General features: G+C 39.9%; 1 protein-coding gene across 4 annotated transcripts in view; it reads right to left on the reverse strand.

Moving 5' to 3' along the window:
• The window catches only part of RBMS3 (RNA binding motif single stranded interacting protein 3), a 734,215-nt gene that overhangs the window by 528,950 nt on the left and 191,825 nt on the right, over window positions 1-13,440 (reverse strand). For all 4 annotated transcript variants that reach the window (XM_061586167.1, XM_061586164.1, XM_061586166.1 and 1 more), the window contains one exon: window positions 3,932-4,101. In XM_061586167.1, coding sequence (XP_061442151.1) covers window positions 3,932-4,101 — 170 coding nt within the window. The remainder of the gene's footprint in view (window positions 1-3,931; window positions 4,102-13,440) is intronic.

Here is a 13,440-nt window from a genome sequence, read left to right on the forward strand (position 1 = left end):
AAGGAAGAGAAAACAGGAATCAAGTTATGATGCCTTCTTCCTCTTCTGTGAAGTGGAGGGTTGCTGGATCCCCTCCCCTTCCTTAGTATCCGGAGCCCTCCTTAGTTATTGTTTTTCCTATCCCTTGTGTGAGGACCAACAGTTTGGACTTTTTTTAAAAAAAAGCAGGAATATCAGGAAACAGGCCCTGAAGGAGAAAGAAATTGAAGCAACAGAAAAGCAATGTAAAGGAGGGGTTAACCCAAAAGTGAACTGTGGGAAACTGTCACACAACCCAAGCAAAGGAGAGGTTTTTTGCTGCTGACTAAAAGAGGGGGTGTGAGGTGACACAAGAATGATGGTCAACAGCAATAAAAATGGAAATGGACTGCCTTCAAGTCAATCCCGACTTATGGCGACCCTATGAATAGTGTTTTCATGGTAAGTAGTATTCAGAGGGGGTTTACCATTGCCTCCCTCTGAGACTGAGAGGCAGTGACTGGCCCAAGGTCACCCAGTGAGCTTCATGGCTGTGTGGGGATTCGAACCCTGATCTCCCAGGTCATAGTAATAGTAATAATAATTATTAGATTTGTTAATCTTGGCTTGTTACCCAAAGGTCCCACTCTCTCTTTCATTCTCTTACACCATAATTAAAACTAAAATAAATATATCCTATCATAAAAAAACAATAAAACCTAGGATTGGACAAGAATTTCTTTTCAGTTTGCATTTCAAGCAAACCTGCACTTTCCAAAACAATATGAGAACTGAAACACAGCCACCCTTTGAAATTTGTACGTTTTTAAAGTTTACGATGCGGTTCACAAACTGATGTTTACAAAAATATATATGTTAGGGGTGTGTGTGCATAAAAATGAAAATATGAGTGACAATAACATGCAAAAATGCATTATATAATGAGAAATTGCATGCAAAAATGTGTACATTAGTCAAAACTCCCTAAACATTTATATAAATTCGCACTGAAATACTGGAGAATTTTCATGAGGATTTTTTTTCTAATCGCAAATTGCTGCAGAAATGTGAAGAACTGAATTTAAGATTTTAAAAAATGAGAAACTGAGAGAAGCCAGATTTACATATCTTTCCATCCCTAATAGAGCCAGAGAACACTTTGGTAACTCGCTAATGCGAACAACACCATCTTTGGTTGCAATCCAATACACACTTACCTGGGAGTAAGTCCCATTGAACCCAATGGATCTTATTTCTGAGTAGACATGTATTGAATTGCAGCCTTAGTCTATCAAAAGCCTAGGGAAAAGATAATTCTTTTTCCCACAATGAAAAGATGTCAATGGCAGCACCAGGTGGACCTCACTGGGGAGCATATTCCACAGATGGGGAGTCACAACTGAAAAGGCCCTCTCCCTTGTCACCCCCCGAGCCTCACTCAGAGGGGGGACCCAGAAAGGTCCTCGGAAGAAGCTCTAAGGGTCTGGGTAAGTACATATCATATAATGACATGATTATGGACTTTTGACAATTTTTATAGACCCAAAACAAAGAAATAAAATATTAAGTGATCATATCCAGGAGTGAGGCATATGCATTTTTATTTATGGCATAACAACCTTTTATAGAGTTCTACAGTCCTTCACAGCACTCCAGCGCCGAACTATTCCCCATTCCAAGAGGAATAGGAGGTGTTTGGCAGTATGAATACACCCATGTTTTCAGTGGAAGCTGGTCCATTGGTGCTACTGGGGCATAGCTCTCCCAGTAAGATCAAGCAATTTTTAAATCCCCCTCCCAAAAAAATCTCAAAGCCACACACCCTTTCTTGTTCCACACACATTTTATACTTCTAGTTGAACTCAGAGAAGCTCTGCAAACATTTATGTCAATCTACTGTTCTCTGGCCAATCAGCTGATTTTTCCCTGGCCAATCAGCTTTCTGCACCACTCAGCCAATCCTAATCCAAAAGTGTAGCTATGGCAAAGAGGTCTCTCCCCTTGGTATGCCTCCTGGTCAGCCCTCTTAGAAGGCTTCTACTCCATTTGTTGTTAAGAGGCCTCTCTAACACAGCCACTATAGCAAATTAGGGAGGAGTCTGGGAGGAGTTTAGACCTTCAAGAGCACCCCACTTGGTAGTCTTAGCCAATATCAGAATTACACATTGGTTCTGAGCATGCTCAGACAGAGTCATACCAATGAGAGGAGCTAAAAGCAGGTTTGGTTTCTTTAAAGGCTGGATTGGGCCCTATTTATTGTAGGGAGTTGGGAAAGGAGAAGAGATTCTTTTTGGTGGCAAACTGCCCCAAGAATGGACTAGGCTAGACTTAACCTTTTTTATTTATTCAAAGTATCTGAAAATTTTATATGGGTTTATGCAAGATAATTAACCCCCATAGAGATAAGAGCAAGAACTTCTTATAATTATTTTCATTAAAACAAAAAGAGTACTTTGAAGAAGATCAGATGTTTATTTACTTTCTGAACCCAGGACTGTGTCTTTCATGATGGGGGGTGGGGAGAAGAGAGCAGAAGAGTAGTTGATAACACAAATATCCTGGCATTGGTAATCCAATTAGCTGGACATGTGTGGGGTTGTTGCACCCAACGCCAATTTCACCTTGAGTTGGGAGGTGGAACCTGTGTAAATGTGGTTGATCAAAAGGAGAAGGAATTTTGAGTTAAGCAAATCCCTTTTTTTTATAAAAGCCAAGAGACTTAAATATATTTTGTGTGAATGTCTGAATCCCCACACCAGTGGAATACTTGAGGAACTTGTGGAAAGTCCTGCTACAGTATTCAGAACAGATCATATGGTGTGAAAGACTCCTTTTTCTAACCTTTTGCCAGAATCCCTTCTGAACCTAAGTAAGACACTTTACAGTTTAGTTAGGTGCTATGCACAAAACTGGAATGCTTAAGTATCCACAGTATGTTTACAAAGGAGGAGGATGGGTAGAAAACCAGTTGCCCCCAACCTTGGATATACCAAGTCTAGTGGGCATCAGCCACCACTGCATGTTTTTGAAGGGTTGATAAACATCTCCAAAAGTTGAAGAGAAACTCTGGGGTGGAGGCACATGATGAGAGATGTGATTAGCTGTGGCTGCCTGGAGGATACTCACTAGTCATGTTCAGAGACACACATCTTCCCTTCCCAGTTTGCAGATTTTTCTATAGCAAACACCATTCAAGCATTAGTATTCTCACAATGTCATGTAAAACAGATTTAAGATTTGCCCTTTTCTGAAAAGTGGAGAAGGAGGGCAGGGTTGCAACAGGCAGCTGCGAACACAATCACAAACCCCAGTGAACAGTTACTGGTTTTCCCCCAGAATTAATCTAAAGTTCAACTTTGTTGGGTTGCATGAATTCTGTCATTTGATGTTCTCCATTATAAACATTCAGTTACAGAGAGGTATGCAGAAATAAGACACTGATATATTTCAGTCCTTCAGGTGTGCTCCAATTAAGACTATTTACGGTGGCTCTTATTCAAAGAACAAATTTTGACATGCTAATTTGGCAGCATTAAGATCTTCAAGACACCATTCAATCTATTCTAAAAAGTCACTACCACAGTAACAGTGTAGGGACTTCTGTTTGTCATCTTCCTACCGTACATTCTCTGTTCTACCACATCAAGTTTCCCTAGCAACCACTAATGCATCCTCCACCAGGGATCAAGCAGCAGTCTTTCCTTCATTCTCTCCAAAGACTGCAGGTCAAATTATGCTTCCTTCCAGCACTGGTTGTCAGGAAGATTTTTATCACACTTGAGCTAAAGATGCAAGTTATCCTTTATCAGGTGTTAGCCACTGACAGGCATACCTTGCACCTAACTACTTCATTTGCACATAAATAAACCTGCCTGTGTGAGGTTAGGAGCTGTTTGGGACAATTTGTCCTTGTAAGTGTGACACTCAAGCACATGCATTTGCAGTTGGAAGGATAACAAATCACTTTACTTACGGCTGGCACAGCTTGATAAGGTCTTGGTCAGTGGTGCCAGGTGGAAGGCCTCGGATGTACAGGTTGGTTTTACTCAACTGTTCACCGCTGCTGTTGTTGCTGTTGTTGTTGCTACTGTTAGTACTGGGGCTGGGAGGAGCCATGGGGTGGGGAGCTGGTGCATAGGAATGCTGAAAACAAGAAAGATTGTTATCGGCAAAAAATACCACCAGTGGCATTACAGGAAACAGAAAGTCCTCCTACACAATTATTTTATTTATTTGTTATTATGTTTATGACCCACCTTTTCCCCCAAAGAGCTCAAGGTGGTGTACAAGCCTGGTTCTCCCCCTCCCAATTTTATCCTCACAACACCTCTGTGAGGTAGGTGAGGCAGAGAGACAGTGACTGGCTCAAGGTCACCCAGTGAGCTTAATGGCCAAGCAGGGATTGGAACCCTGGTCTCCCATGTCCCAGACCGACACTCTAACCACTACACCACACAGGTATTTAATGTATTCACTGGCAGCTGTGAAGTGACTTTCTCCAACCAAGACTTTATTGTGGGGCAACAAGGTAAAAGCAGTTTTTCCCCTTGAAGCAGAAATAATTGCAGTGGTACATTAACACAGTGGTGGCTGATGCCCATTGGGACCAGTAGGGCAGAAGGCGTCGGAGGCCAACAGTTGTAAGAACCAGAGCAAATGGCAAGCACAGTCAACTAATTCTAGTGTTGTCCCCACACTCCTCCCTGCTGAGTTCTACAACGGCAAAACTGAGACTTAGGAGGAAAAAGCTGACCGACCGGGCCACCTCATGGGCTGGTTGTAAGTAAGGAGGCAAGCAGATGAGGGCTGGCTAAGGGTAGACTGAGGTTGGTGGGAGGACAGTGCCTCGCCTGTCCTAATGGACCAGACTCCACTGCATTAAAGGAAGCACTATGCCATTGTCTCAATGTAAGATTGCTTTGAACATTTATCTACAAAGCTTTATATAAAAATTATTTAAAAATTGATACATATCTTTGTACTGATTATAAGATGGCTTGGATGTTGCTGTTTTATATATGCAACAGAAAAGCAGGATATAAATATTTCAGATCGATCAATAAAATATCAGTTTTTTTCATGTAAACCATCCTAAATATACCTGGAGTGAGAACATGTAATGGCAATATAGATGGTAAGAGAAGAAGGGTGTGTGTCAGAGGAGTGTCAAAAGCTGGTAAAGGGAGGGAGCCATCTTGGTGGTAGAGCACATGCTTTACATGCAGAAGGTCCCATGTTCAATTCCTGACATCTCTAAGAGGATACGGTAGCAGGTGAAGGAAACCATGTCTACCTGCCTGAGACCCTGAAGAACCACTCCCAGACTCAGAGTAGACAATCATGGACTAGATGAACAAATAGTGTGAGCTAGTATTAGGCACTTTCCTATATTCCTATGATTGGCAGACTAATTCTGTCCCTCCATCTCCAATACTGAGCATTGTGATATGTAAGGGAAAGAGGATTAAAAACACAACATATTGTATGATGAGGCACATCTCCGTCTTCACAGCTCACTATGAGGATGGGAAGTGGAACAGATCAAATGTATTATGTAGAAAAACTTTAATAAAAAAACCATAAAAGTTACTATCAAAGGTTTAATAATATCATCATTAAAACATGCATCATTTGTTGTCATGATAACAATCAGATGTGTTATTAGGAAATAATTCCAGGATGTGGAATGCTAGGAGTTAAGAGCAGCCTTCCCCATCCTGGTAACTACAACTCATATCAGCTCCAGTCAGCATTGCCAATTGTCAGGGGTGATGGGACACAGTCTGACATGGGAGTAGATGTTGGTGGTCTACAATTACCATCAGCTCCAGTCAGCATGGCTAGTGGTCAGGGACAACAGGAGTCATCACCTAATATCATCTGGAGAGCACCACATTGACTATCTCACCTTTAGATGTTATAGAAGCCATAAATGAGCCACAGATGGCAGAGGAGTTGGTGTTCTTCAATTTTTGAATATTTAGAATGGAAGTATTTTGAATTTGAGACAGTAGAACAGATTCAGTGGAACAACAGTAGGCAGTTATGACTGAGACACAATGAAACACACCAGTGAAGTATCAGCTCATACAAGAGGTGGTCCTTGAGAAAGTATTGATAAATGTTTTTTCAACATAGTATTGGTATTGTTTGAAATATGATTATCTTTTTTAGCTACAGGGCGATTATCACGTATAATTTATACAACGCTTTCTGTATTACCTGAAATATACATGACATGGCATGATGGTCTACTGTACATAGCAAAAATTGCAACACCATGGAAACAATTATGAAAAATGGACTATGAAATTAGTGATCTCCTGAAAGGATGAGTCAAATAATAATTGTAAAAGGATTAGCAGCACCGTAAGGTAATCTTTAGATATTTCATATAAGTATCAACTGAGGAACTTGTTATTTTTAATTTATCTGGCATTCTCAAACCAGCATTAGAATTTGCAAATGTGCCAATAATAATGACCAAGAAAAAAGTATCACTTAATTTTTTTAACCCAATTCTTTATTTTTTTTAAAAAGAATCCAAAATAAAAACGCTTTAGTTATTTTTGGACCCAGATGGAATTATTGGTTTTGAATGCATCAGCCTGACATGCCATTCATCAACAAAATGTTCTCTATAACATATTTTTTTCTACTGGGAAACAAGGGGAGTTATCAAAACATCAGAGCATTGAAAAAAAGGAAAGGAAAATGGCCTACTTTCATCTTAGGGCCAGTTCACACAATACCATTTTATCACTGTGAGCAATTCCTAAATCTATGAATAGATGCTTACATGAATAATTATAATGTATGAACTGGATAATCAATCACAGGCAATCAGTAGCAATTCCTATTATCATAGTGGTATCCCAGTCCTATTATATATGCTTTGCTGCAATGTGTATCAACATAGTTTCATAGGAAGTCTATATGACACTGCTGAGGCAGATGATCTGTGTTGTATATCTGTTGAAATCTGCTATTAGCACCTTAGAAACAAATGTTAAGGGCACAGATTTATGCCTTTAGGTGTCTGCATAGGACAGTTCTGAATCTCATCCCTAAAATGTTCCATCTTGTCTCTCATAAAACAGCTTTGAACAATACACTAGTGATGCAACTTGTGATAACTGCCATGATCATCATGGTACCATGGACATACATTGCTTTGTTGACAGTGCTTCCTGAATATACTGTACTTGTGACTGCCCAGCAAGTATGACATGGAAAGCACACTGACATGGAAAGCACACTGGATGGTGCACACCACCCTCATTTAGGAGGTACAATGGCCATAGAATTGGATCTTGAACAGATTCATCTGTTAATCCAAAATGTCCACAAACCACAGAGATTATCAGTATCATAATAAACTTTGAACCATTGTGTAGGAAAAAATGCTGTATACATGAGAGCTATAGTCCAACATACCTATTCAGCAGCATTCATTGCTTCTAAAACAGCTGAAAAATACATCCGGAATAATTGTGTGTTTTTTTAAAGCCAGATTAAGTATTGAACTGTTGGGCTTCGCCACTGAAACAGGTTAAATAAAAACGAACTGTTCTGACACTGAGCAACTCATTAATTCAGTCCATCTAGCTAATGGGGTCTGTTTCATCTTTGGGAGAAAATGAAATGTCTCTTCCCTCCTCCCCATTATTTAAAAGTGAGGACAGGCATATTGTTAGATTCATTTACACCTGGCTACAGACTGATATAGTTTACAGCAAGGTATTTCACTTGAGCACTCTGTAATAAACAAACTTGCCAATGAGCAGAAATAATAAAATGCTTTGGTTTCCTTATCCAATAGCTAATGATCCATCAATGCTGAAAGTTTCCAGTTTTGTTGGGAAAATAAAACATCGCATCTGATAGTAGTTAAAAGCTACAGGGTTTCCCCCACTGTATTTCAGTGCACATTTTATGAAAGAAACCTTTGATCCAAAGCATTTCCCCTCTTCTACTGATTTAAAACTTAAACAGTTTTCTACAACCCCCATTACCTCTGGCTGAAAATCTCAGTCCTTATATAAGAAGTTGTAGATTTTGCTTTCTCATGAGCCTCTGTTCCCTTGACAGACACATCTTTAGCAGCTTTGGAGGGGCTTTGAATACTAAAGTGCCTCCAGACCACCTTTGGTGAACTGGCCAATTTGCTCTTATTCATCTTTTTCTACTGTGAAATAGCCCTGTGCACAAAGTCTTTGAAGTAATTCTTATCATAATAAATGAAAAACATTACACAATGTAAGAATAAACAATGTTCAGTCCAATATGCATATCTATTTGCTAACCCAACCACATCTGGATTTATTGAATGAGGGAATCTGAGAAGATCACACTGTAATTCTCTCTATGAATAACATCCCTATAAATGCATTTAGTAGAATCATTATTCTATCCCAGGGGTTCCTGCTGAGCGTTCAAAAATGGAACTATTTTCTTTATAGTACATGGAGATACCCAGGCATCAAAGGAGCCATATTCTGGTACTGTCTGTTTGGGAATAGGGGCTAGTAACTCTTCTTTAACCAAGTAGACCTTACCCTTAATAGTTTACAGTAACACAATATTGACTACTGTTCAGCTTTTACAAGCATCTTGCAGCATCTAGATATTGTTATAAAGCAAGGATTTGAAATGAGAATAGAAAAACTATTTTTTTGTGTAGACTGTCATTTTCCCCTAGGAAAAATGTTTTCATGCAAACTGATGTACACTAAAGGCTAGCCATTTGCTTTTCACTATCTTTCAGGAAGGGGGTCGCTAGCAGGCAGAGTTTCATGAAAAATCTGGATAAATGTAATTGATATCAAAATGATTGAATTGACTTATTGACAAATACATGGATAAGAACTGCTCTGGTCTGCCACCAAGAAAGATGCACTGATCAAATAAAACATGGCAGCCTTTTACTTGCCAGGATTACTGGCCTTCACTTATAAGTTGTAAAAGTACATTGTCCAGCTGGATAGTGTCTTTTTATTTACACTATATAAATAATTAGTTTTAGTGAACTTTGCTAAAGATAGAGAAAACTGTTGTATAAGGGGCTGCAGCCTGGCACTAAATGAGATAATTTACTTGAGGATAAACAGTCCCATATGCTAATGTGTCCAATAGAGTTCAGTGACCAGCAACATGATCATCAACAGGATTTGATCCTTGAACTTCTGCTACTCCCTTGCACTGAAGGATGACATTAACAGCCAACAAGAAAATGCTATTATATCCGAGAGGCATTAGCTTCATAAACCAGATTGATCCCTCTCCTGTAGGACAACAGTCCTTTTGCCTTCAACTCTGGTCCTATAGCCTTCCTACCTTAAAAAAACAGACCTCATTCTCATGGTGAAATATGGCTCGGTTTGCCAAAATGACATGAAAAGCAAGAGATTATTAGCCCCAGAAGCGAAAGGACCAAACATAGCAACTGATGATACCTCCAAAATTGCAACATTTATCATTATCATTATCAACACCATCATCATTTTAATATATACTCTGCTCACCTAATGAATATGCAGTATTCAAGGTGGTTTCAGATAGTTAAAAGTCACCTTCAGACTGTCAGTATTTTATGGGAGGGATTCAAGTGCATAACATAAATTTAAGTTGGCACAATTAAAGCGAATTGAAGTGCTCTATCCCTCTAGTACAATCCCCCCCAAATCCTACTTTGTTGTGTGTAAAAGGACTTTTTGCAGTTAGAAAAATGACAAGGAAATGCATTGGAAAGTGTGGGATAAATGAATAATTAACAGGAAGACACATAAACATAACATAAACAAATCAGGACGAATGCTCATTGTCATATAACCTCCCTGCTAGGGATGAGTGAGAATTTCGATACAGTTCGCATTTCAAGCAGAATTTATCAAATTTGCAATTTCTGAAATAATATGAGAACCAAAACACAGCCATCCTTCGAAATTTGCATTTATTAGAATTTTGGGATGCAGTTCGCCAACTAAACAACCTTTACGGAAGTGCATATATTAGGGGAAAGTGTGCATAAAAATGAATAGACGAGTGAAAATAACAAGGAAAAAGGTATGAAATGATAAGAAATGGCTTGCAAAAATGTGTACCTTTGTCAAAACTGCCTATAAAAATGTGTTCATTTGGAGAACTTCACACTACAATGGTGGAGAATTTTCAAGATTTCTTTTTTAAAATTGCAGGTCGCTGTAGAAATGTAGAGAACTGAATTTAACATTGGAAAAATGAGAAACTGAGAGAACTGAAACAGACAGATGTTTTCATCCCTACTCCATACAAACAAATCAGAACCAGTGCTCGATAAAGACTAGATTTGCATAACCTTTGTGTAAGCAAATCAGGATGAATGCTCAATAAACAGGTCATCTGGAGGAGCTTAAATTCACCATATTAAAATATAACAGCATTAACAACAAAACGTAAGAAAGACATTCATAGCTGATAAAACATCTTCCAGTAAAACAAACAAAAATTCTCAACCTCTCAGGTTAAAAGCCTGCCAGAAGAAGTGTTTGCAAGCAAGCAGAAGGCAACCAGAGAAGAGGCCATCTCAACATCATTGGGTAAATGCTTTGATAATACTGGTGCAGCCGCTAAGAAAGCTCTACCTAACAGTTATGCTTACATCATAGGTGAAGCACAAGGAAGGGCCTCTCCACTTGATCATAATGAACAGGCAGTCTCTTTGAATGAGCTGGTGTGGGAGGAGGCAGTCATACAATTGCAGACTTGGAAGGGCCTATAAGGCCAATGAGTCCAACCCCCTGCTCAATGCACGAATCAAATTAAAGCATACCCAACAGAAGGTTGTCCAGCTGCCTCTAGAATGCCTCCAGCATTGAAGAGCCCACTACCTCCCTAGGTCATGCCTCTCTAACAGTTAGGAAGTTTTTCCTGATGTTCAGTCGAAATCTGGTTTTCTGTAACTTGAGCCCATTATTCTGTATCTTGTACTCTGGGACGATAGAGAAGAGACCCTGTCCCTCTTCTGTGTGACACCCTTTCAAGTGTTATCATATCTCCCTTCAGCCTTGTCTTCTCAAGGCTAAATATGCCCAGCTCTTTCAGTCTCTCCTCATAGGGCTTTGTTTCCAGTCCCTTGTTCATCCTTGTCGTCCTCCTCTGAACCCATTCCAATTTGTCTGCATCCTTCTTATAGAACTGGACACAGGACTCAAGATGAGGCCTAAGCATTGCTGAATAGAGGGAAACAAATGCATCAAGCGATTTCTGTTAATGCAACCTAAAATAGCATTTGCCTTTTTTGCAGCCACATCGTGTTGTTGGGCCATATTCAGCTTGTGATCAACAATTCCAAGATCCTTCTCACATGTTGTATTGCTGAGCTATCTCCCATCTTATAACTGTGCATTTGGTTTCTTTTTCCTAGGTGTAGAACTTTGCACTTATCCCTGTCAAACTTCATTCTGTTGTTTTCAACTCAATGCTCCAGCCTATCAAGATCACTTCGAATTTTGTTTTTGTCCTCCATGGTATTAGCTTCCCTTCCCAACTTTGCATCATCTGTAAATTTGATAAGCATTCCCTGCACCTTCTCATCCAAGTCATTAATAAAAATGTTGAAGAGAACTGGGCCCAGGACCAAGCCCTGCGTTACCTCACTCTTTACCTCCTAATTTGAGAAGAAACCATTGATAAGCGCCCTTTGAGTACGATTCTGTAGCCAGCTGTGGATTCGCCTGATAGTTGTTCCATCCAGCCCACATTTAGCTAGCTTGCTAATCAGAATATCATGGGGCATTTTGTTAACATTTTGCTGACATCGAGATATACTTTGTCCACAGCATTCCCACAGTCTACTAGGGAGGTTATCAGATCAAAAAATGAGGTAAGATTAGTCTGGCAGGATTTGTTCTTGATAAATCCATACTGGCTTCTAGTAATCACTGCATAGCTTTCAAGGCGCTTACAGATTGACTGCTTTATAATCTGCTCCAGAATTTTCTCAGGGATCAATGTCAGGCTGTAGTTCCCAGGTTCCTCCTTTTTGAAGATAGGGACAACATTAGCCCTCCTCCAGTCATCCGGCACTTCACCCATCCTCCACAATTTTGCAAAGATAATAGGAAGTGATTGAGAGAGTTCTTCAGCCAGTTCCTTCAATACTCTAGGATGCAGTTCATTGGGCCCTGGAGTTTTTAACTCGTTCAAATTGATTAGGTATTCCTTGAACATTTGTCTGTCAAACACAAGCAATCTTGCCCCTTCAGCTTCACGTTTGCCAGGAGCGTCATAGACCCTTTTTTGGGAGAAGACTGAGCTGAAGTAGGAATTGAGCACTTCTGCCTCTTCTTTGTCATCTGTTATCATTTTGCCATCCTCTTTGAGTAACTGTACCACTATTTCTTTTCTCTTTTACTTATGGATATACCTGAAGAAAGCTTTTTGTTGTTGTTGTTGTTTTCAGCATTCTTTGCTAACCTCAGCTCATTCTCAACTTTAGCTTTCCTGATGCTATTCCTGCAATTCTGTGCTACCTGTCTGTACTCTTCTTTTGTGGTCTGGCCTTCCTTCCACTTTCTGCATGTGTCCTTTTTTGATTTCAAGTCATCTCTAAGCTTTTTGTGAAGCCACTTTGGCTTCTTCTGCTGTCTTCCACCTTGTTTCCATGTTGGAATTATTTGCCATTATGCCTTTAGAATTTCCTTTTTTACAAACTCCCACCCATCTTTGATTCCTTTTCCCATTAGGGTTGCTTGCCATGGAACCTTACTTATCATTGTTCTAAGTTTTAAACCAGTTTTCCTGAAGTCCAGGGTACACGAACGGCTATTCTCAGCTTTTGCTTCCTTTAAAATCAAGACCTCAAGTATAACGTGGTCACTTTTCTCCAGAGTTCCCATACCTGCCACTTCATCATCTCTATTGATCAGAATCAAATCAAGGATAGCTGATCCTCTAGTTGCTTCCTGTAGGAGCATTCTGTAGGAGAAAGTTTTCTCAACACAAGTCAGGAATTTCTTAGAGGGGCTGTGTTTGGCAGAATTTGTCTCCCAACAGATATTGGGGTACAGTAGGGCCCCACTCATAAGGCGGGTTATGTTCCAGACCACCGCACCTAAAAGCGAAACCCATCAAAAAGCGGAACTCCGTCAATAAAATGGTGCCTGACGCCCAAAAAAGCTGTAAAAGCGGAACAAGCGCCATATGAATGGGGCCTTACTCTAATTGAAAACTGCTGTATTAGCGGGTCGCCGAAAAGCGGGTCGCCGAAAAGCTGGTATTTATCTGAACTTATCTGAAGCTGGTATTTGCATTTCAAGGAAAGCTGTCATTGCTGTCAATGGGGACTTCCACTAAAATTCAAAAAGCAGCTTCAGATAAGTGTTTTCCGTTGGGACCACAGCATAGAGGGAGTGTGTGTGTGTAAAACCTGGGACTGCTATTATGTTTTGTATTTTTAAATCTAATCTGCCTCAGGACCCACCTTCCAGGTAAGAGGCGGAC

Source organism: Rhineura floridana, chromosome 10 (assembly GCF_030035675.1).
Source record: "Rhineura floridana isolate rRhiFlo1 chromosome 10, rRhiFlo1.hap2, whole genome shotgun sequence".
NCBI classification, from domain to species: domain Eukaryota; kingdom Metazoa; phylum Chordata; class Lepidosauria; order Squamata; family Rhineuridae; genus Rhineura; species Rhineura floridana.